Here is a 26,148-nt window from a genome sequence, read left to right as displayed (position 1 = left end):
ATTTCTTCATCTCAAACAACTTTGAAACAAAAGCTACCAACAGTAGTGTGTGTACCACAACAAAAAATATCAATGTCTCAGTAACTTGTCATGTATCCTTGAGCATCGACTACAGCTCAACTAGACATCTCATGCTGTTCACAAGTGGACTTATTCCAACCTGCTGATGACACTCTGTGACACTCAGCGCTCAGTGGTAACTTCCCTCGAGTACTTCCTGTTTGAAGCCTCACACTGACCAGGTACTGTTGATGGATTGTTAGGTGTCGTCTTGGTGTCATGATGTCAAAATGTGAACAGCATGATGAAGAGGACTGTTATAATACAAACTGTCAACATTTGTACTTCAGCGTGATTTTTAGTGATTTTCGTGGTATTCACATCTGAAGCTGTACAATAATAATAATAGATTTTATTTCATAGGCGCCTTTCTGTCACCCAAGGACACCTTACAATAAATAAAAGTAGGCAGCAAAAAACAAAAACAAAGAAAAAGAACCATAAAAGTACCAAATTACAAGAATACAACATTAAAAACAGGTTAAAATAGGACAATTTATTATTCTATACCTGAGCTCATGTACTATTGTTGCAAATGCAAAGAATCACTGCTCACATGCTCATAAGCTCACTCATAACTCATACACATCCTGTCTGAGATTGTTGACTGAGTTTTCCTTTTACACCATCTGCTGGACAAACCGGGGCATCCAAATCAAGGAAATAAAAGATGGTGCCACATGTTGTGTATTTGTTTTTACAGTAAAACCACTGTAACCACATTTAAACTTAACTTAAAACATTACTATATAGGTAATTACTGTGATGTATAATCGTTACCACAAGTACTATTGTTTGCAACCATATACAGTATTTGCAGTAGCACAGAAAGCTGCAAATGTAGTTTATAAATAATGCCGTAATGATGCAAATCACTCCATCACAAGGACACATTAACATTATTTTATAATTATATCATCTGTAGAATACACAGAGTCTGATATAAGGTCCACTTCTGGAGTTTTAAGGTCTGTTTGAGTCACCCTCATGACTCTGTAAGGTTCAAACAAAGAACAGAGTTAGTTTAGATAAGAACCTGTAGGAAAATGTGTCACTCAGAATGATTCAAACTGGGCCTGAATGAAAAAGACCTTTTAAAATTATAAAAACATATTATTAAAGACCTCGACATACTTTCAGATTAATTTGAAAGTAGCAGCTGTAGATATGAGCCCATTTATTTTAAAGGGTGGTTACTTCCTGAGCTGATAAGAGTTAATCAGCAGTCCTTTATCACTCACTCATGTTCTGTTTACCATCTTGTATGCTGCTGAAAAATGACTTATTGGGCTGTGGGCTGTTGACTTATATGATCACGTACAATTTGATCATTCCAATATGGTATATTCTGTTTTATAAACACGTTTGTCGCACTGTTCTGTACCATTATGCACCATATTTGACTGTCATCAGTCTATTTAATAGACGTTATGTTAAAGAACTCAACAGGATTACACTCATTGACATTCTATCTGTATATGTAAGTCAGAGAAATTGATGCTGTATTTTCATACACCCACACACTACTATACAGACCAGTGGATGTGGGTGGATTGCCCTCTGGCTGAGGATGGCCGGGGTCACATCAGTGTGTAAATTTGCTGGTGTCTACATGTAGGTTCGCTGCTAAATGTGCCCCTTAGATGCTAATAAAGCTGACGTTCCCCTCAGCTCACACTGACTGTTACTATAACCACAAAATCAGATTGTTTTAGGTTACGCTTAATAAATGACATGACCCACTTGAAGTAACAAAACTGCTATTTATGTGCACCAGTTAAATTGCCTTACAGCGATGGATGCATTTGGAATAATGTTGTTTTTGTGTAATTCATGTGATTCTTTTTAACGTTAGTGTTATTTCTTTAATGACTCATTTAACTGTTTATAATCCTCAGCTGATACAAGTAAACATGCATTTACAGTAATTTGCATCACCCTCATTTACAGGAAATGATAGTGGTGTGTGTCTGTCAATCTATCTGTTTACGTGTCTGTTTAGAAGCTTCGGGCAGGGTGTTGTGGGATACTTTACTCCTCTCCTGTCCTTTCAGTCTCACCCTGCCCCGACATTCCCGTGTGACGGTGGGTGTCCAGTTGCCACCGGTTATTTCTGCGTTGATCCCCCCTCCTCCTCCCTTCACACTGTCCAACTGCTTCACACAGTCAACCACACAAGCGAGAGTGGAGCAGCCGCCTTCAATCAGACCCCCCAAAATAGCCCAAGGGGATGGGTTGGCTGCAGACCCCAGCAAGGTCCAGAGGAGTCATGTGTTCAACCTTGTCCTCCCATGACACAGACAGAGAGGACAGGAGAGGAGTGGAGATCCAGTGAGCCACATAAACCAACAGGAACCATCTTACTCGGTGGATATACTATAGTACAGGAGGAGTGACTGTTTCTGCCTCTGCTTGTCACATGCACTCACTGTAGTCGGAGGGGGAAGTCAGACTGAGTGTGAGCATCCAGTAGTCGAGAGGCTGGTCAATCCTGGACCATGAAGCTTAGCGTGGCGTTGTTTTTTGCAGGGCTCTTTGGGGCGTTGGCAGCTGTGTTCATCCTCCTGTCGTTTGGAACTGACTACTGGCTGCTGGCCTCAGAGAGTTGCCACCCAAACCCTGACGGATCTGCTGCTCTGGGTGGTGTGACCATAGAGGTGGGTGTTCAAACAGCAGCAGATCAAGAAGGCTCAGAAGATAGTCAGTTATTATTTGTTGAATATTAGTTATCATGTGATTATAAGTTGAAAAATGTTCATATTTGTAACCATAGAAGATAAAGTTAGGTAATTTGTTCTTGCTGTAAAATCAGAAATACTCCCTTTAATTCTATTATTTTGATATTTAAGCTACTGTGAAGTTGTACTCTACGCCCTCTAATGTCTAATGCTGGACCTTTAAACGAGAATCAAAGCCACGTCTTTCTATTTTGGACACAGTTGTTCCAATCATTCTCTCAGTAGATGAACTGCAGGGTGGAGAGGCATCCCTGCAGGTCCTCTTCATGTAATCAGACACTGTTTAATGTAGTGTGTGTGCAGCTATGCAGTGATTGAGACATAGCTCGTACCATGTGCCCCTATGATAGAAATACAAATACCAGTAGTCCCAGTGGTGTGGTACTGTATTAAATATCACGGACTAGAACATACCTTTGCTTTTCATAGTGGGCACCGACACTGGACTCGAGATACGATAACACCACAATAAAATCTAAGTGGTAGCATGTAGTACATTAAATAGTTTTGTTATTCATATTATTTTCAGAGCAATAACCAACTTATTTTCCTATGATCCCCCAACACAGGTTTAATATCAGTCAGCCGAAGGGATTTTCCCCAGCCAAATGATTAAATTTGAATATTTTTAAGGCCTAAAAGTCAAAAACTCTTATTATTATTAGAAGAAAATCAGAAAAATTTAAGATAATTTTGTCCAAAATTCTATAATTTTGGACAAAATTATCTTGTGACCTCTCAGATCATCTTGTGACCTCTCAGATTCATCGTAGCAGCAGTGTTTGAGGTGCCGCCACTTTGGGAGCCACTGCATTAATAGGAGTTCTTTATGTATTTATATTAAAACAAACTGACAGTGCAATTGCAATGCATTTTTTCTGCTCACGTGCAAAAATAGTGACCACCAATGATGAGTGCTTCGTCAATGGGAACACCCTTGACCTGCACACACGCTCACACAGCACCAAACCAGTCCTGCACGAGGTTAGAGGCGCTTACTCAGCTCGACCCTTGACCTGAATTAGCAGCTGCGGCACATACAGCAACACACTGCACACCTGCTCTCCACAATCCTGAGACTGCTCCCAGACTTTAACTACATCTGCACCTCCATAAAAACTCTATTCTGCAGACTTTTTAAAACACAAGTCATTATTCTTTCTTTCAGCGTGGAGATGTGGTGGTGCAGGACAGCCCCAGTGACATCACTCTGTACCATGAGGGCTTTTTCTGGAGGTGTTCGTTTAGAGGTGACGTCGGTGACGACAACCTGCTGTGGAAGCTCTGGTTCAGTAAGTGAAGTGGACACATGAGGAAGTGAACCCCTTTTGTTTTATTGAATTTGGCTCAACTATCTCATTGTTTTCTCTGCTTTATAATTTAAAATGATGAGATTAGTTGCAAAATAAACTAATTTATTAGGAAATGATTAAAGTCGTAACCCTTCACTTTGCTGCAAATTCCATTTGTACTTTTGATTGTGGCAGCAATGCACAGAAATGGGCAGAGAGCGGCTGCATTATGAACATTTTTACATTGTGGGTTATGCATGAACAAATATATATTCCTCTTTTTTTTTTTGCAGACAAAAAAATGATGGAAAACAGGAATCAAAATAGACTAATTACAGATTTGAGAGGTATTATTGCATAAAAAGTACGTCAACTCCAATCACAGATATAAAACAGAAGATGCATCATTATTATCATCATCATAAGAAAAAATTTGCCACATCAAGCTAATAAAAAGAATATTAAATATATTTTTTGAGCTGTTAAAAAGGCTCCAGGGTCTCGATTAGGAACAGAACTACAGCTCTACTGTGAAACAATCTTTTAACACACAAATTAAAGGATGGATCTTTTTCTGTCTTCTGAAGCCGATGGTTGGCTATTGCAGGAAACAGCAGCTCTGTCTCTACTACAGAAGCTTCTGATGTGTTATTATTATGTCACTAAAAACTCATACGTTGCCATAGGGCTAGAAATCCTCTCATGTGACTGTTTTGACGCCGTACCATGTGATGTTATTCTGGTCGTTTGTCAGGTGATCGTCTATTTTCTAACGGGGGGACTTTGAATGGTGGGTCATTGTCAGTGACAGCCTCCAGCACTGAGAGGACCTTGTGAGGGTCTGTGGAATTTCACATGGTGGAAGAGATGAGAGATGTGTGCAGGGAAGGATATGAAAACATGAGAGAGAAAATCTGAAATAATCATAACTTTTTGTCACCGAATAAAGAAATATGTTCAACAAAGTTAAAAACTCCAAATGAAACGTGAAAGAACTGAACGTTCTCTTTCTTGTGTGACAATTAAACATTTTCCCGTTATGTTGCTGTTGTTCCTTGCTACATAATTGATACTCTAATTGCCAACTGTGTTTGTTTACTTGTAAGATTACGTTCTCATTGATGTTTTGTTCTTTCTCTCTGCAGCAAATCAGCCCCACTCAAAAGTGTGCATGCACTCCTACCTCTTCCCATTCCCGGTGTCTCATCAGACCCACAATGCCACACAGTATGATTCTGCCATAAGTAAGTTTCTCTTCATTTAGATCAGTCTCTTTGCACTGGTTGAAGTTTAGTGATCTAACATGTCTCTTGTCCAGTCTACAGAGGTTTCTGGAGCATCTTCATGCTCATTGGCGTGGTGGCCGTAGTGCTCGGTGGGTTCATCATCATCTGCGCTGCTCCGTTCGCCAGTCACCGCTTGTACAAAGCAGGAGGTGGTTTCTTCCTGGCATCCGGTGAGGCTTTGAAATCCAGTGGTGGAAAGTAACTAAGAACACTAACCCTGTAGTTAATTTAATTTAATGCTGCAATGCTAAATCTTTGGCTTAATCCGGACTGTTGGACTGTTCCCATAATGGTGTCCTAACCTCCTCACCCTAACCACTTAGGCTACATGCCTAACCATAACCGCTCTGGCTTCTTCCTTTGGCTCTCTACCCCAAACTGTGTGAGTCATCGGACAGCACACGGAGAGTCAAGTGCAACAACACAAGACACAGCAGCCAGCTAAATGTTGCTCACTAGTCCAACAGCAGTCAGCCCAGCTCGGCATCTGTCTTTCATTTTATTCCACCAAGCTCTCACCAACGACTAAAAGTCAGTCCCAGATTTATTCTTGTTCAGCGACTTCTTGCTCTCTTAGTTTCTCTCCGTGGTTTCCTCCGGTTAACATCCTCTTCATCTTTTTACCTTTGACATTGTCTGTCTGGTTCTGGCACGACACCAGCTCCACTCCCTGTCCAGCATTTGTCCACGCCCCAGGCTTGAAAACCTCCTCGTCTCTGTGGTCTGAAATGCCTTTGGTATAAATGCTAACACTCGCCTCGGTGCAGTCCGACTAACAAACTGAATTAACGTTAACTAACAGCAGCTACAGTTGGCAGCAGTTTACTTTATTGAAAATCAGGTAATCAGGTAAGGTGGTGCAAGAAGAGGTGTATGAAAAATGAGTGAAAATTTGTGTAGTAGCAGTCAGTGTTGCATCAAAGTGATTTAACAGTTACATAATGTCTCGTCTCTTTGCCCTTTTCTGCTCCAGGTCTCTTCCTGCTGTGTGTGGTGGTGATGTACGTACTGTGGGTGCAGGTGTTGGACGTGGTAGATGTCTACATTGACCACCAGCGCTCTCAGGTGTGTCCAGGCTTCACTCTGTCCCTCACCTACGGTCTGTCCTTCATGTTTGCCCCCGTTGGCATCTTCTTCTGCCTCCTGTCCGGCCTCCTTTTCCTCCTCATCGGCCGAACCATCCAGGTTCTTTACCACTGATTTCAGCCAGTGGTAGGTTAGAGGAAGAGTGGAAGCGAAGTTATTTACTACATGTTCTTTGATATTTTCCCATTTTGTCTGCCATGTTAAAGCAGGACTCTGTATATACTATCTGGCAGCTCTGTGGTGTAAATTATCTGACAGCTGTGAGCACTTTGTTCTGGGATAAAAAAAAATAAAAAACATTGCTCAGAAATAGCAACATAATTCAACTGAGCTACCTGCAGGTTGCAGATTATATGAAGAGTTCTCTACAAGCCTGATTACGTACAGTATACAGTGTACTATAATACCTGTGGTGCTTTGACGGTTGTGAGGGTTATTAGTGTATGTTCATGAAATTCAAAATTACCAGCAATCAAATGTCGATGAGATGATGCTTGGGATGACACTGGAGAGATAAAAAATTAAATGAAAGCAAGTTATATACAATATACATTTTACTTTGTATAACAAGGTCGTTTTTATATTCTGTGGGTCGCCACAATATAATATAATATAATATAATAATATATAAATAATATATATTATACATTTTTTTGTTATTGTGCACAAATCCAATGAAAAGTATCCAGAACTATTCATTTATACTGTAGATGTCTGTGAAGGTTCTCCATCTTCCAGATCATCTTTCTTAAATCTGGGCTTGGTTGTAGATCCGTGAAGATGCTTCACCTCTCATCAAAGAGGCTTCTTCAGCTCTATACTGAAGATTTAATCATGGATAAAAGTTCCTGAAGCTCCTGGGCACTGTAGTTTTTAGCAAATGTTTCTCAAACATTAGTGAATAGTGAATAGGGACTATTTTTAGCCGTGGATGAATACACACACATCTGGTGTTCTAGTGAGTATTTATGATGTAACAACTACAGTGCCCATGCTCATCCTGATGAAGGAACATGTCACTCAGTGCAACAGTGTGTCTGTTTGTGTGTTATTAATAGTTTTTGGACAAGCACAGTGGATTTATATCAGGTTCTGTTCTGTATTCTCTGCTGTTTTTTTATATTGGCAATAAGAAAAATGTAGAATATCATCAACATGAACAAATAATTATATTTCACAGAGTGTTTTTCTGCAGTTTCATTTGACTAGTTCTGTACATAGCCTGAAACTGATGTTTTTTCCTGTTTGATCACTTCATTCTGTTTATAAGTGGAGCTTGAAGCATGATTGGCTTTTTATGTTGAGTTTCACGTTTGTGTCACTGAGTTTTTGTTGTACATGTTTTCACCTCATCAGTCCGGTTCTTCCTTGAGTTAGGCGTGTTGTGATATTTTCTGACTATGTCCGTCCAGATAAATGTATTTTTCTGTGATCTGTTTGCCAATAAAAAGGACAACCAGCTTTGCTGCCTAAAACGAATCATTTTGTCAGCGTAACAACTTCAAAGGACTGCGAAAGGATCCGTACTATTGAATCCAGACAACCTTGAGTGCATGTAACTGAAATCAGCAGTTATAGAGAAAATGCCTGCAAGAATGTAGAAAGGAGCAGCATCTGCACAACCTGCAACATAAATATCAATCATGACCCACAACACCTTTTGCACATGCTATAAATGACCTTTTCCATGAACAATACTAACCCACCACAAGAGGGCACTGTTCATTTACACATTCACCCACAGTGTGAGCAGCAGAAATCCTATTTTGCTTATCTCCACTCTGTGTGGAGTGTATGTGGCGTTATGCATTTAATCACAACTTCAGAGGTAGGATCTGTAGATGAAAGAATTCACACCTTGGCTGACAGCCGGATGGTAATTTCACTCATGAATGAAGCATTTGATCAGGTTTCGAATGGAGTCCAGTGCAGACTCTCGTGTGTCTGTATCGACTGTGTGCCTTTTTTTTCAAGCTTTATAATGTACTTATCATACACAGAGAAATGCATCTGTGGTTTGCCATAGAATGCAGCAGAGAGCGACACAAAAGTCAGGCATTGATTACTTTGTGAGATTGACAGAGGATGGAGATTTATAGCTTTGAAATCCCTGAAATTTCAAACTGCTGTTCACACATAGACAAAATTCAGCTGAGCTATAAGAGAAGCTGCAGAGGTAAACCACTTCAGGTCACGAGGAAAAGACCACAGAGGTCGGTAGATACAGATAAAACGTTAAGATAAAATCACAGGATTTGTCCTGTCAGGTTGGAGTGGTCCCTTCAGCCAAGCCTCCCCGAGGAAACAGATTTCTTATATGGTGGACTTCCTTTCTTTAATGAAATCCTAATAAGATTAAAAAAAAAAAAGTTTAATAATTTCTCTCCATATCCAAGTGAGGAGGGGAGAGTGTGTGTGTGTGTGTGTGAGACACAGAGAGAGAGAGAGAGAGGTTTAATGCAGGTGTGGAGCAGGCTACCTCCAGAAGGAGCCGGGCCCTGCAGTCAGTAATGTCATCAGAGTCCCAGCTGAATTCAGCACTGTTCTGCATGATTGCCCATGATAATTGTGTGTTGATAGGGAGCGCCGGAGATGGAGTATAATTTCCACCGAGAGATTCCTAAACAAATACCTGTGCTCAGCAGAGGGATGGAGTGCAGCAGGAGGTGAGGAGGAGAATAGCGGATGAGGGGAGATAGAGGATGAGAGGGTAACACTTCCAGAAGAGGTGGAGGAGGAGGCGAAGAAGGAGGAGGAGGAGGAGAGGGGGTGACAGGAAGCAGTGGTCTCTGTATTCTGTACATATTGCAACCAGAGCAAGGCCATGACAGATACGGGGTTATTTAAAAAAATAAGAAATCTCTTTTTATAGATAAACCACGAAAGACATCAATCAATGCCATGATAATAGTGACATGTGAAAACCATCTGGTGATAGAAAAGGACCAAACAGAACATGCACACATTTAATTAAGTACATGTATCATTATGCTACAGATACATTGAAGCATAGTTGCAGAACAAAAAAGATTCAGAAGTGTTTTAAAGCGACATTGTGTAACTTTTCTGCAATAAAATAACATTTTAAATTGGTTTAATGCTACATTGACGTGTAATCAGGTGAATGGTGTCTCTGTCATTCCCACTCTGCATCCCGTACATCTGTAACTTTAGGCTCCAGGCACAACGCTTTACAGCACTGAGTCACACACCAACAAATATTTCACTGATTTTGGTGAAACTGGATCATACTTTTATAGAGAAAATGTTTTCTGCTTTCACTCATTTTTTTCTTTTTTCTGTGATTTACAGAGTTTCCTGATGGACAGTAAAGTAAACTGCTGCAAACTGTAGCTGCCAAGAAGGGACCAGAGGAGTGTTAGTCTTTGTACAATAGACATATTGAACCACCGGGAAAGAAAAGGAGGTTTTCTGGCCCAGGATGCAGGAGATGACTGATGGGGAGCAATGCCAGTGTCGTGCCAGAACCAGAGCCGGGTAAGCAGGCAATGTAGCCAGGCTCAGCAGCCTCTATGGACAAAATGACAGAGGCAAAAAGACATTGATGGAGGACACTCTATGACCAGGAGCTTGTATGTAAACATGTTCTAAACTCAGAAAAACAGATGAATACGCACTGCACATCCATTATTTTACATAGTGAAGGTCAAAAATCAACATTAAGGTAAGCAAAACACATTTTTATTGCAAAAATATATGTTTTAAAAAAGGAGTTATCGTTAGATATTTCATAGAAATCATGATGAAACTGATGAAATTATAACAGACTGGCTGTTCCAGAGTTTGGGGGGGCCCCCAAGAGGATCTGTGGTGGAGTGTGGGTACGTACTGTGAGGGCACTAAAGCTCACGAGTGTGTGCTGGATCTAAAGTAGTGGTGCCTGGAGGAGTGGGTAAACTCTTTATTCATACCCAGGCTGCCCAACAAGAGATACCCTGTGTTATAAACACGTAAGACTATTCTTGTAATTTAACTTCTATAAAATCAACGTTAGTAACAGAAGAGGTGCAGATTTGACCCACAGATGGTGAGACAAATACATAATTATGCGTTTTGAGTGAAGTATTCCTCAGTCGTTACTCCTCTCATGAAAATTTGACATCTATGTCATGCCTTCGCCACCCTAGGAAAAAATATCCAGCTCTGAACGATGCTCATCAGCAGGAGAAGCCCGATAACCTGCATCTTCCCACTGTCTTTATACCTCCAACCGGAGAGGAATCTTTTCTGTTAGTCGCTCTGGCATCTGTGTGAACGTACAGTATGCGTGTAGTGTATATGGATCAGAGAGAGGCTGCGGGACATGTCGAAGTCCTTCGCTCGTCTGGTCGAGAAAAGAAGATAAGTTCGACTCTCAGTCAACACTTGTATATTTAACCTTGAGGGAGGTTTAAGTTAATTGGAAAACACTCTTTGCCTGAGTGCTCTCACCTCATGGCACGTAGTGTAGTTATCATAGCTTATCTTCCAAATGTATCATAATCCCACATGACATGCAAGTCAGATTTCATTTAAATCAGATTACTTTCAACTCTCAGAAAAAGCAAAGTATTTGAATTGCATGAACAATATGGCAAGTCATATTACACGCTGCTTTCCTCTTTAGAGATAGTTTTACATAATTTCCCATTCGTTTTGAAATAATGAATAGACAATGGGCTGTATAATTGTGAGAATTTACAATTCAGAGGACTACGTCGTATAATCACCATGCATAATTCAGAGAGTTGAGCGCATAGGTCACCAGTGGCAGTGGCACAAAAAGTAACTTAGGTCATCAAACAGTTGGAAATCAACACTTTTATTGGCGCTCAGCGCGAAACATTAAACAAAAATCTGTCTGATGAGGGAACACGTTTCTTCAAGATCATAGAGGAAATATATGTGTGTATATATATATAAAAGCACAGGCAGAGCATCCAATTATCTATTATCTATACTCCTATGTTACCCTTTTTAGTTTCAATAGAGTCTGTAAGTTCAGAGGAGCTCACTGATGTGTAAAGAGGCGCTGGCAGTATAAAAACAGGTATTACATTGTAAGCCGGTGAAAGCTACACCTGTACTGAGTGGATCCTTTCTGCCCCTCTAACGTCCTCTGGCCTCACACCTCAGTTTGTGCATATAAATTACATTCCAAAGTGTGTATGGATAGCTCTTGTTCATACTCAAGGTCTCTTGTTTCAAAGGCATGCTAATGCCGTTCACAGCGAAACTCCTCTCAGCGGCCCTCTTTTAACTGCCAGAGCAACTGTGTAGGAGATGATTGGGACTCTTCAACCATCTTTTCCTTTTGAATATTCATACTCAGTTTTAATGGCACGGGCTGTATATAACCACAAATCCTAAACAAAGAGAGAGTTTGTACCTACGAGTCCAACTCTCACCAGCTTTTTACAGTTATTGTTGCACGTGTCTGTTAATTGTGAAATAATTCAGTATGTATACATCCGATTCTGTCTGAAAGATCCATACTGTGCTAACACTCAGTCATAATTTTCTCACTTTTTAACGCTTTCTTTGGGTTGCTGCGTTTTTCAGCACCGAGCGCTTCTGAGCTCCTTATTTGGGTGTAGCTTCCCCCTCGAGCAATTAATTAATGCTACAGTACAAAAGAAGAAAAAAACAGTGGATTTGGTCATGAATATTCAAACATAACCTCTTGCATATAATTTCTTATGCAGTGTTGTAACACTGGGCGTTAGTGAGGCGGGCATCATGGCTTCAAAGCCAGTCGGGGTTTCTGTGCTTGTACCTGTCTGTCCCCATCAGAACAGTCAGCCTTGACACAAGTGAGATTAACAAGATGAAATGTGACATGACATACCTCCACATGCAATTACACATTCCCCCTTATTTTGTTATTTAGTAAAAAAAATAGGTTTACATTAGTTTTGTATTTTTTCAGTATACGCTCCGTGTCCAATTTATTAGGTACTCCTAATGTAATCTAAAACAACTGTTCATTTTTTAATGCTTCCAGTAATATTTAGTTTTTTGACGTATTGATTCAATTCTGTGTTTTAGCATTTAGGTCATACTTAGCTGTGTTGTTGAATATTCAGAGGAAAATTAGAAATATCTTCTAAATACAAACTGAACATCTGAACTGATGTTTTCACAGACAATTTTTGACTGTAAATACTGAATTGGTTGTATAGTTTTACTTATTAAACATCAGTGGCTGATTTATAATTAACTATCTCTCTCTCTCTAATTATTTATCATAAATCTGAGATGTGAACTTTAACATTAACCCTTAATTAAATGATTAAAAAAATACACAGGATCGGAAAAAAAGTAAAAAAGTAGCTAATTACAATAAATAAATGTATCTGAATAAAACTGTTTATCATATTTGCACTATTTTTTTTAGCTATCATAAGATAAAATAGGGATTTATCAACATTTGTGGGTTTTTTGGTGCATTCTGAAATCTTTTTCACTTTTACTAAACCTATTTATTATTATTTTAGACTTTTGTTTGTTTGTTTCCATTTTTTCTCCAGCAGAAAATTCACAATCAGACCAGAAACTAAATATATTTAGTTAAAATTCAATCTATCAACAGCATTTTTTGTTCTCACAGGTTCACTTTGTGCAGTTTGAAGTCTCTCATTCTCCGTCTTGCGCGCCTCGACGGTAAAATAAAAATGTTTGTTGTTCCATTTGGCTGAACCACGGATCCCTCAGTCTGTTCTTAATGTTACACATGTTTATTAATGCCATTTTTACAAGAGGGCACTGTCATATCTGTTAGTCTTAAGCATGTCAGCATGTGTAAATAGATTCAGCAAAATAAACAGGCACGAGCTCTGTTTACCATATTTAATAGAAAAGAAATATACAATTCTAATGTAACTATTCAAATCATTTCTACTCTCTTTGTTTCACTCTTCATGTGTATTCATAAGAGTTGCTTCATATGCGACCTCCCTTCATTAGAGTAACATTTATGAAAATGATGTATTATGTATTGAAATCACAGCAAAGTAAACACGGGCCTATTATTAACACTTGAACTACATCTGTACTGACATTAGAGTCACACCGCCTGGATACCGACGTCGGTGACGTCTTGCTGAAGTTACATGCAGCAGCCCGACTTCTTGTGCTGAGATTTAAACGGAGACGTACGACAACGCTGACAAGAACAGGAAATCTTTCTATCGGTTGAGGTAATGTATGTACATGGCAGTAATATGGATCTGATTAGGAGGAGAAACACTTTAAAAAAAGTGAAGAAACAAATGAAGGGAGGAGGCAAAACTAGAAAATAAATGGTAACACTGAAAACTTTGCTGCGTGTAATGATAAATGAGAAGCTACAGCACAGAAACAAACATTCAGACTTTACCTGCTCATCTTCTTTTCATTCGTTCAGTCGCTTTGACGACAAACAATCCTCTTTTCCTGTTGTTAATGAAGTTTAAAATTATGTCCAAAGAGTAATGTTACACTCCTTCTTCCTTCCACGGCTGCAATCGACATGCTTCATGTGTGTCCTCATGTCTTCTCTGTGGCCGCCGCTTTTATACTGGTTTAACTTGCAAAATTATACCTCTGACCCCGAGTAGTGCTGACACTCCTTGAAAGTAAAATCTTGTGCAGACGAGTGGAGTGTTTTGCAATGGTAAGAGTAGACTTTGTATTAATTTATTAAGTGGAATTATATGCTTTGCTCGGATGCTGGGGAAAGGAGAAAAGCGGTGAATAATGTATCTCCATGCAGATGAATATGTTCATATATTCATTTATTAATTCATACGTTTGAAACGTAATTTAGATTACCCTTATACTTACATTACTTTGCTGTGAACCATCATTAAACATTTGTTTGGTGGTTTTTCAGGAATGTAAGAATATCCCAATCATAAAACTAGTAAAAAGTTCAACTCACTATCTTCTCTTTTGAATATTTTTTCCGTACTTTGACCTTGCCTTTCTCCTGCTTGTGCGAACTTATGTAAAAACCCAGTGTACAAGGTCTTTACTGTATCTCCATCCTTGATTTAATCCCCCGCTTTTCTCTTTCTTGCTCATATCTGAAGATGAACCCGAAGAGGAGATAAACTCACCGTGAAGTTCTGCAAAGTTTTTACCAAGTAAAAAAAGGAAATGCCAGCTGAGGAGACGCTGCCGGGGCTCCAGGCAGTGGAAGTCAGAGATGCCTCCGGATACCAGAGGGACCACAAAGGCTGGTAAATGTTACCATTGATAAATAAACATTATTTAAAAGATCTGTCAGCTCCTGTTAGAACGTAGCCGTGCTTCATTTGCTTTGCTGCTCTGAGGGTATGAGGAATATTTAATCACTCCTCTGAATGATATGAATAATCACAGACACAATTTTCTGGGAGCCACAAGCCCACACACAGTGATGATGACTCGTGCACTGACGTTTAAGATTTACATAGTAACTATTTCTATTTCTGTGCATTGGAAAACAATATTTTGTTTAAATGTTACAGCTGTCAGGTAACATTTGAAGAATAATCTGTAGAAAACATAACAGTTATTGTTTAAGACAATAGTGTTCATCATTAATAGATTATCAGACATTACTGCTTCTTTATCGTACATATGTGTCACTCTTTTAAGAGACCTCATAAACCCAAATACTGTAAAAGGTGGCATTTGAACATATTAAAAGTAATAATTAATTAATTGCTGGGCCATGATACTAAGGCACTATACTGACTTGGACATGCACCCCAAAATACTGAGTTTGTAAATTATATATGACAAAGAAAAGCAATCCTCACATGCTGGAGCTAGAAAATGTTTTTTTTGCCACTAATTTTGCTTACAAACTTTTTAAACGATCAATCAATTATCAAAATACTCACCCCTAAATTCCACAGGGCGCGACTTTGCATCGTTGTGGCCGCGACGCTGTTTTGGCCCATTTTCCAGGTACCTTCATACCACACCGATAGTTTTTCAGAAACACTTGGAACAGCCAAGTGTGAAGTAGAAATCCACAAAAAACACAAAAGGGCCTATCGAAAACCAGCGTTTAGTTTGTCCGTTCTGAGCTACTGTAGAAACCTGCCCACTCCCTTTGTAGATTAAAAAGGTGAGGTAATAAAAACGGATTAAAAAATATACTTACATGCTGGACCTTTAATTGTTTCAGCCCCACTAAACTTAAACAGACAGATAGAAAAGTTTTTACATGTATTGTTGTTATTGCATGATGTATTTGGAACAGTTGAAGCAATAAAAAGTCTACAGCAGAAGATGCTCCCTGCTGCAAACACCCACTGACTCTAGGACAGTGTGAAGCTCTGCCAAAATGTCCATCCATCCATCCATCCATCCATCCATCCATCCATCCATCCATCCATCCATTAGCTACACCCGCTCATCTTTTTGGGGCTAGAGCCAATTCCAGCTGACACTGGGTGACATGCGGTGTACACCACGGACAGCTTGCAAGTCAATCACAGGCCTGACACATAGAGACAGACAGCCATTCACACCTACGGGCAATTTGGAGAAACATGAACATACAACTCCGAGGCTGCTCTGCATCTTCGCTGTGTCATCCTTTAGATGAAATATATGTGTAATGGCACAAGATGCTGGTGACTGTTTGGAGCAGTATGTGTGTCACAACTACATCGTGGCTTCATCGCTGATCCCTGACACTGAATACAGCTGAAAGGCTGACTCACAGACAGTTTTGCATGTTAAGTGCTGTAATCCCACTGAGAACCAACAGCTCAGTGTGCAACTCCATCAGCAATGTCAAACAAACCAAATAGCTGAACTGACATCAGTGTGCTCTGTTGTAACCCCCCCGGTCCAGCCAGCAGAAGATGTCATGCCAGTCTCTTGCCCATCTTCAGCCAAGACACCTGCTTGTTGGCATGGCGACATCTGAGCCTCGGGGACGAGCAAAGGGGCATCTGTTCGGCAGACAGAGGGGCTGAACGGGTTGCCCTTAGCGACAGGCTTCTGAGCAGGGCTTGGCATCTGCACACATACTGGATGAATGAGGAGGGTTTAAACAGCGTGATCGGGAAACGATTTGCCCCGCAGGCCTGTCGTTATGCAACACTATCTATCTATCTATCTATCTATCTATCTATCTATCTATCTATCTATCAAATCTATCTATAAAAAACCTCCACAATCATCTAAATTTAGCTGCTCCACATATATCTGTCCTTGTTCTACTTGAAAACACCCACCAGTATTTTGTGTAAGACTCTCTGACCTTTCTTACTCCTTCGTGTTTGAACTCTTTCCTGCCATCTGTTCCTTCAACATGTTGTTGTTGCTCGTAGCGAGCATCTTGTTTCAGCACCTGCCGAACGTTTCGTCTCGTTATCTCTCGTTTATTTCACTTTATTTTAAAAATGAATGGAGGTTAATCCGCACGCCGTGATACATTGCTTACAGTACATGCAGGTTTTATTGATCTCTGTGTTGAAATCACTGAGAGTATAAAGAATGGACGGCGTGTCCGTGACATTAACTGCAGGTTTATGAAGAGCTGCTGCTATGTTTGTAGTCCTGCCTCTTCTGCCTCCTTTCTTCAAGATAATTTTTTTGGCCTTTAATGATAGGACAGCTGAAGATAGACAGGAAGCAGAGAGCGGGGGAGTGACACGCAGTAAATAGCCGTCCGATGTGGGATTCGAACCGGAGCCAGCTGCAGCGAGGACTATAGCCTCCATACACGGGGCGGCCGCTTAACCCACTACGCTACCGACCGCGCCTTCTGCCTCCTTTCTAACCTAAAAATTGGCGAAGATGTGGATCATCGGTTGACTTGAAACGGGCTGAATGATGACTGGTTGCTCAAACAAGCGACCTACCTACCAAGGCAGCCACACTCTTCATTATACATACCTTTAAGCCTTAATATAATGTGAACAGGTGAGTTGTATATAAATTCACCCTCAGTACAGTTGTCATGAACGGGGAAATTAGCTACAGAGACCAAAACTGTTTTTTGTACCAGGCTGTAAACATGTTTATTTCTGCTGTGAAGTTGGACATTTGGACATGGGGACTTATGGAGACTGACTCACTTCTGGAGCCAGCCTCTAGTGGAAATTTTGAGGAACTGCAGTTTTTGAACCTTCTTCATTGGCTTCACATGTTGCTGCATCATTGAAACCAGTGCACAGTGCAAATTAGCTGACATTATTAGAATATCAACATTCTCCTGCATGATTACAATAATGATTTAAAAAGTCGTCCTTCAGGACAAATGTGCACATGTCTGTCAACAGTTTCAGTAAATAAAATATGCATTTGGTTGTGATGGAGTTAAAGTCCATCATCTGTATTCTGACTGTCAGGTTTGAAGGTGCGTCACCTGCAGCCTTCTCCTTTTTTAACCTTCACTAAACGCTTAAGCAGCATTTTATTCTCATTTCAGTCCCTGGGAATACATTTTCTCAGAGTGAGTTTAATATCTTTTTTTGCATTATGTGCCACGATGATGGATTATCTTGATTGTAGATCCGAGCGTTGACAAGAGAGAGAGGGCGGTGAAGACGCGGGATAAACCGTCTTTTTATGGCGTTTGTCCAACTTCACAGACCTATCGATGCAGGACAATAAATCTTCTGAATCAATGTACACTGTAGCTTGAAGGTTAACCTGCATTTTTTTTTTTTTTTGTTCTTGTTCAAATTTGTTATTCAAATGCAGCCTGCCTAGTATGGCAGCCGTTGTCCATTCACAGCACCTATGCATGGTTCACTGATTGTCTGTGAAAAGAACAACATAATGACCTTAAACAAAATGGGAGTCCCATTCATGTACGTATCACTTTGAACCGAATTGCTATGTTTTGTTGGTCTGCATTGAGGTTGACCTCAAATCATACATCTAAAGCTACTCTGTAATTCTGAGGGCCTCCTCTTGTGTCCAAAAATGAACATCCTTAACGGAAAATTGTTAAAATAATCCTAATTATTTTCTCTTTTTGATTCCAGACTAAATGAGACATAGAAAGCCACTTACAGGAATACATGACTAAAAACTATAATAAAAAAATGAATCTAAAAAAAGGTTCAAACGTGAAGCAGCAAAACCAGAGATTTGCCTTTTTTTAATCCATTTTTTCTTTGACAAAACACGGTGCATACATTGCCCACAATGCAACTGAGTTCGCTCAGGGTTTGAATGTGTAATGCTAATAACCTCCACCTCTAAACAGACTTTGAGGTGTAAAATTGGCAGCACAGACTTTTATGTTTAAGGAACGAACATTTTAGTCACACTATATACATAATATGCAACATGAAAAACATACAACAATACTTCAATGGCAATAGATTTTCTCCTTGACAGCTAGAAAATCCATCCATTTTCTGTAATTGTTTTTTTTTCTTTATCAAGGTCACAGAGGGCGCTAATCCCAGCAGGACCCTGGACAAGTCGGCAGTTTATCACAGGGCTGAAACATAGAGACAAACAACAATTCACATTCACATTCACACCTAGGAGCAATTTAAAACCACAAATTAACCTGTTAACTGCATGTCTTTGGACTGTGGGAGGAAGCCGGAGCACCCACGGGTAAAAACCAGGTATGTTATGCTGTTTGGATCTGGGTTGCTGCAGCAGCACAGCCAGAAAAAAACAAGCATGCACCATGTTTGAAATCTTTAGAAACACTGATTTCAGTTATTAGGCTAAATTTATGAATTTCTCCTCAGAAGTCTGTAATACAAAGACCCCCGGCAGCGTCACAGTCCTTATTCCCGTTGTTTCATCAGTGTACACTATCAACAGCACTGTAAACAGTCATTAGTATAATAATTAAGTCTGATGCAGTAAATACACACTTTATAAACTAAACTAGTCTTCAGGTTTTGGACTGGAGCAGCATCAGAGCATCTCGTTTTGGGATTATGTGCCCCCTGCTCTCTTAACAAGGTGCTGTGGCTCCGAATCAGAGCTGCTAATGACTTAAAGAGCATATCAGCTATGGCTCGTTTGCTGAACAGTGGAGGAGCACGCCGCATGGAGTTTCTTCTTTAATTAGGGATTGGCTAAAACACAGCTCCCTGTGGTCTTGACACATTACCAATACTCATGCGCTTAAAACAACTCCACAAGGGCTGCAGGTTATCCCACAGCTGTCCAATAATGTAATACACTAGAGTAATCTTTGCTGAGTATTCTGATGACATGACCTGTCCATGCACATGCCTACAAAGGAGTGCAAATGCATTTCCTGTGCTTTGCATTCAATGTATGCGAGTATTGACCGAGTTCTGTGTGGAGGTCACAAGTTCACCTTCATGAGCAGACATGGTTACAAAAGGAAAGAAACCACCAGTCACAGCCTCTCTCAATCAAGTCCTGATCAAGCACAAAGGCAGATCTGACTCTAAATAATACATGACTTGTCTTCCCATATACACTCCCCCACTGGGACACAGAGAAAAGGGTGCGGGTTCAAACATATTTCCTCATCTTCAAACGCCCTGCCTTCATCTTAGCTGCTGCCAGATTTTCAGACACTGCTTAGACCTAGAAATATCAAGAAGGAACGGGCTGTTAAAGGGAGGTGCCACTCATTCCACTGCAGGTTTGTCCTTGTCCTGAAAGACGCTCTTCAAATGTCAAATCCCTTTGCCTCCCCATGTATTACATAAAGATAGTTAATAATAAAAATGTTAATGATGATTTATATTTATATAGCTCTTTATTTTAGATACTAAAAGAGAATATTGAAAGACGATAAGTGTCACTGCTGGTGACGTTGAAAAGTCAAAGGATTGGTAAGGACCATTTTTGTGTATGTTATTAAAGTTACGTTGAGAAAGTCTTCTTGAACTTTAACGTGACAAGTCTGGACGGCCATCCCATCAGTCATGACACTAATGTGGATAAAAACACAAATATACAAATACATCAGGAGAGAGTTGGTGGAGTAAACTGAGCCGGACCTGTAATCGTTTATGTGTGAGCTGTAGTTTATTTTCACGCCAACAAATTAATGTTTGTCCCATTTGTTTCTCAGCTTCGAATAGCAAGAAGTGTTGTAGGTGGTAATTTATCTTGGATAGTAAACACAGGGAGCATGTTTAACTCCTCGCTCTATGAGATTGTGTTAAGTTACATCAGCTACTGGAACAGCAGCTAAGGTAACGAAGGTGGCGTCAGCACTTGGCTCTCTCTTTTTGCGGCTGGATGATGTCGCTGAACCGAAGTTAAATCTTTGTAGTGAATAATTATCTCTTTTTTTCAGTGGAGGGATTTTTGCAAAGAATGCAAAATGTTAATTGAGCTCCATGTTAACTTTTCAGGTCTGAATCCTGGTCATTTCATTAGAACAAAATAATATTCCCTCATCTTTGACTGGCGATGCAGACACGAGCACAGAAGGCAGGGCTGCTCGAGTCACAGTGCTGCTGCTCTTTGGCTGGCGATAAAGATTCAGCCTGTTCCTTTAGCTCCAAGTGTAGTCATGTGTATAATTGCTCTGGGACTGGAAATGCACCATGTGTGAATATAAAGGAAGGTCCATTTAATAGGAAACATTGTCCAAACAACATAGCTTCAGTTTGTCCCGTGTCACAGAGAAGTTGCAGAGGATGGAAGGACGTTCGTGATAGCAGCGACAAGCGGTGACAAGAAGAACAAAAAACTAAATTAAAAAAGAAGTGATGGAGGGCTGCTAATCACAGCAGACTGTTAGCTCATCATTTATTTAGCTCATCACTCAAACATTGTGAAATTACAGGATGTGGTCTGTAATAGACATGAACGTTCAGCAGGACCAGCCAAATGAGAATACTAATACATCTTCGCCCAGGATGAGTTTTTATGGGATTTTCTCTCCCCTGATCATCAAAACAGGTTCATATTTTAGTGTTTCTGTCTAAATAATTCTTCCATTTTTATGCAGAAGTAACACTTCAGACAGGCAGCTCTTCACGCGGGAAGAAAAACTCAGGGTGGCACTTTATTTTACAATACACTAATTAGATGTAATAAGCTGCACTTTGTATCAAATTAGACAAAAAACTCCGAATAATATGTTCCTTATTAGACAGTGAGCACACACTGTTATACGCTAAGTAGATACCATACACCTAAATTATGCTGTAATTAGAAACACTGTATCAGAGCCAAAAACTACCAAAACACAATTACACCAAATTATTCTGTATTTAGACACCTCTCAGTGTTTTTGTCTCACTATTACAAAGGCTATGCCCAATATAACGTGGCATTACATTCACCTGATTACACCCTGTGTTGTCTAATTAAGCTATCATAGAATTCAATGTGGTGTCTAATTACTACTACAAGTAGTAGTGTGTGTTTTAAGATCTGGTATTATATTTGATTTGTAATTAGATTATGTAAAATGTCTTTAACAGTGTGTTAGGGTCTCCTATTTAATTGGGTTTTTAAGTTAATTAAGTGTAATTTGGTATAATAGTGTATTTATATAGTATATTTTGGGTATAATAGCAATATATGCAGTTTTTAATTACAGCATAATTGGTGCCTAATTAGGGTATAACTCTTATTGTTTACTGCATAATAAGGAACATATTATTTCATATAGGGGGGTGAAAAATGACCCACACTTACATATATGCGCTCTGGTCAGAATTAAATCACAGATTGATGCAGGTAATGTTACAATCCAACCAAAATGGGGCATTTGTGTTATTTTAAGCCTGTATTAATGGATTTTTTTGGGCCATTTCAAGGCAGAACAACAAGCTATGAGTAAAATACTGACACATTTTCACCTTTTAAAGCTCTAAACAAAAAGCTACTTAATGCAGATTTGGCATTATTTTACATTCGCTCTCCTTTTAGCTCTGTTTTTGGTCTCCACCAACTCCTGAGGGAAATATCTGGCTTCTTAGCTGCCAAATGCAGCAACACATTCACCGGCTAGACATTTGGTGTTGGGCAGGTAACTGAGCATGGATTTATTAGATGTTTTTTTTACCGAAAATAGATACCTACAATGTCTGGAAACAGGGTTGATAAGAGCAAAGTGTGTTAACAAAGACAGTAAAGTTGTGGGCTGTAAAACCAGTGAGCTCAGTTTTCAGTTTTATTTGTCATGTGCAGGTTAACACAGTGAAAGTACAATGAAATATGTTAGTTAGTGGTAACAGCTCAAAATATAGTGGATAAAAAAATAAGCTAAAGAAAAAGAATAAAATCAAATTTTAAGTAAAAACTGGAGAGATATAAGCAAAATATAACAAAAGAAAATATGTTCAAGTATTATATACTGTATCAAAGTGACAGGGTTGTGTATACAGGTATTGCAGAGGTATCACTATATTAATAAGCTCAAAGACATTTAAGCTCTTTGCTTTGTCCCACTGTGAAATGTGGGAATAGCCACCTGACCTTCTTCTATACCTTCAAGAGGTATACAAAGAATTTATTAATACTTATAATACTCCAATACTACAGTGAGAAAAGAGCAGAAACTAGTAACCAGAGGACGCTCCAAAGCAGAAAACAAGAAAACAAGCCAGCAGCCAAGCAGCAGAGCCCGGACATCTACTTCAATACAATCATTCTGAGAGACGTTTCTTTCAGCATCATCCCAATAATGAAAAGCATTTCATGTAAGCTTCTACCTGAAGAACTGAGGGAAGAGGAGCACTGATTGTAATGAAGTGCTGACTTTCAGGCCGACATCAAAGAAAGAAAGTGGAAAGCCACACACTCATAACTCGATCTTTATCCCGATGAGGGCTGTGTACTGAAAGGTCGATCTCTGAAACTTGAAATAAGAAAGATTGCACTGGAGTGAATGTCGTTGCCAACAGAAAGTGGGGTGATGGGGAATTGTGGGGTTACTGGGGGATATGTGTTCGAGTGACTGGGCTAAATGTAAATGTCTTATTGATCGTTTGGCTGGGGCAAGCAGAGACCCTGCTCTTATTGATCAGCTCAAGGCCAAGGGCAGGATAAAGCTGACAACTCAGACACTGACCTCTGCTGCCTTGACCTTGGCCTGAAGCCAGAAAACTGCCCTTTGACCCCCATTATGTGACCTCTGGCCTCCGGAGAGCCCCAGATGTGGCCTGCTCCTGCTTGTTTTAGTGTCCTGGCCGTGCTCCTTTGCTCCTCAAGCGTTAGCCATCTCCGGAGAGCTCAAGAGTCACGAGGAGGTTAAAATAAGTCAAAAGGTTTCCACTCGAATGCTGCTTCACCTGAGAGGTGTGACCAGATAGAGCGAAAGAGCACAAATAAAAGCAAGGCGGAGGAAGTAGGAATATTTTCCACACTCTTAAGAAGCAGTTGTACGGCTACCAGCAGCTCAGCGGTATTGATCCGGTAATTTAATTACATGAGCACGCATTAAAGACGTACACAAGCAGAGACATGGTGATGGATCACAGTATCGGGCAGCTTTTGTTTTCTTTGTACCGCCACAGAGGATAATTCTGTGCTGAATATCGCCCTCAGGTCCATGCTCATGGTCTCTTAGCTGCAGGATAACAACTCCTGGTAATTCCTGTGGGTGTTCCTTTATCCGAAGGTTTAATGACGGAGGGTGTCATATGCTGTTCAGACTGCGATATTGAGTTATATAGATAAAATTGCCTTAATTCAATGAAATGACCAGGATTCAGATGAGATAGACAGACAGACGGACGATGTGAGTATTTATATTTCAGTCCAGGTACAATCAGATTTTAACCAGATGTCAAAGAACAGGATTTTTATATTAATGTGCCAGTTTCAAAGCTTCACGTTGGGATAATGCATTTCCAAAGTCTCACTGGGTGTTTCGTATTGATTGAAGCTCCCGCGAGAAACTTTGCAAACTAAATTTACACCGTATTTTCAGCGAGTTATGATGACCTAAAGACAAGTTCATAAGTACAGTTGATGATTAAAATTTAATGGAAGCACTATTTCTGAATCACTGGTTTATAAAATAATTAGCAGCACTGAACCATTAAATTATTTTGGTTTTTATTTTGATATTTTTTCACGATGTAAAAAAGGATAATGCACATTTTAGCTGTATAAATACATCCGGTGTCTTGCCAGTATACTGAACACTCTCAGTCCAAAACAGCCAGAATGTTAAGTGTGTGTTCTCTTCTGAATATAACCAGGTACGTATGCTTCTATACAGAAATGTGTCATTTTAGAACGACCTAAAAAATATTTTACCAGGTTAGTTGTCTCTGTCTCTAGTGGTGACACTGTCCTATATTGTTTTTCTTGCCCTTTTAGCTTTGCAGGTCATGAATGCAACATTTCTCTGTCAGCTTTCATTCAAACCTCACTGAAACCTTGTAAGCCTAAACTAATTTGGTTATTAGAGATCTTGGTGTTTTCTGGTTTTCCCTCTGATGTTCTCCGGCTGCTAATGCATCAACTCTCTGTGATTTACGGAGTTTCCCGATGGACAGTGAAGTAAACTGCTGTCAACCGTAGCTGCCGTTAGCTCAGTTTGTTAGCTCTCTGTCCAGACTGTGAGGTCAGAGCCCCCAGTGGGGTGTTAATGTTTGTACCACAACAACGTTTTGGACCACCAGGCAGAAGAAGAGGAGGTTTTCAGGCCCGGGGTGTAACAGTTTCGAGTTTGTTTCTGTGTTTTCTGTTTTATTTTGTAGTTCCACTCTGTCTGTCTTGTCCTATTTGTTTCACCTGTCCCTGATATTTAGGTCCTGCGTTCCCTTTGTTTCCTTGTCTGTCCGTTTTTGTGTCTTGTGTCTGTGTGTATATATGCGTAAGTCTTGTTTCTCAGTGTGTCCGACTCCTTTGTATTCTCCCAGTGTTTCATTTCCTGTAACCTCAGAGCTGGGGGATGCTGACGGGGAGCAGAGCTGGTGTTGTGCCAGAACTGGAGCTGGGCGAGTGGACAATGCAACTGGGCTCAGTATAGCCTCTATGGACAGAAGCGAAAAGACGAAAGGGGGTGTTGACGGAGTAACCAAAGACGAAGAGTAAATCTGGGACTAATAATGTAATAATAACAAATACAACTGTCCATATTTACAACAGTGGTATTGCACACTGGGTACACTAAATCACAAAAAATACCAGTTTCTACTTAATGTTGCTTTAAGCTAAGATAACCTCGAACCTAACTCTAACTCTAAAGAAGGTGAATAAACGTATTTACTAAAACGTCAAAATATCCCTGTGATATAATTCAAAGTAATTACGTGAGTCCAACAAATGTCCTTGTCCTCACAGTTTACGGTGATATCAGACTCAGCCAGACACAATCAATGATCATCAGGTTAAAGGTGAAAGATCACGACCGGTGTATGTCCGTGTGCTTATGTACACACATTATGTGACGGTTTGACGCTTGCATGTTGAATCTTGGTACCAAAGACAAAGAAAAGTTTCAGACACTCCATTCAGCAAATATCTGTCTTAAAGGCATGAGTGTGTGTGTGCGCATGTGTGTGTGTGTGTGCGTGTGTGTGTGTGTTATTGATCATTACCACCGCCCACATTGGCCAATTGGAGCGAACACCTGAGCCTCTCATAAATCAGTCATGACACTAACAGTGGATGATTTGGCGAGAAAGAGATAGATGATAAGCACGGAATGACTCCAAATGCATTTCAGTGAAATTACACACTAACAGTCTGCACTTTGATTATGCTGAGGCTCACTGCATGTGGTATAAGGCAGTAATGACTGAAGCAATTAATTCAACTGAT

At 40.0% G+C, this 26,148-nt stretch overlaps 1 protein-coding gene across 1 annotated transcript; it reads left to right on the top strand.

Annotated features, from left to right (window-relative positions):
- The first annotated feature begins 2,213 nt into the window (after window positions 1-2,213).
- On the top strand, window positions 2,214-7,923 carry tmem182a (transmembrane protein 182a). Its single transcript, XM_019255739.2, has 5 exons — window positions 2,214-2,717; window positions 3,967-4,090; window positions 5,236-5,334; window positions 5,409-5,546; window positions 6,350-7,923. The coding sequence occupies exons 1-5, from the start codon at window positions 2,559-2,561 to the stop codon at window positions 6,574-6,576; spliced, it is 747 nt and encodes a 248-aa protein (XP_019111284.1). The 5' UTR covers window positions 2,214-2,558; the 3' UTR covers window positions 6,577-7,923.
- Window positions 7,924-26,148: the final 18,225 nt, after the last annotated feature.

This window comes from Larimichthys crocea, chromosome XVIII, assembly GCF_000972845.2.
Source record: "Larimichthys crocea isolate SSNF chromosome XVIII, L_crocea_2.0, whole genome shotgun sequence".
Taxonomy (NCBI): domain Eukaryota; kingdom Metazoa; phylum Chordata; class Actinopteri; family Sciaenidae; genus Larimichthys; species Larimichthys crocea.
The sequence above is the reverse complement of the archived record's forward strand: the minus strand, read 5'-3'. Positions and strand labels throughout refer to the sequence as shown.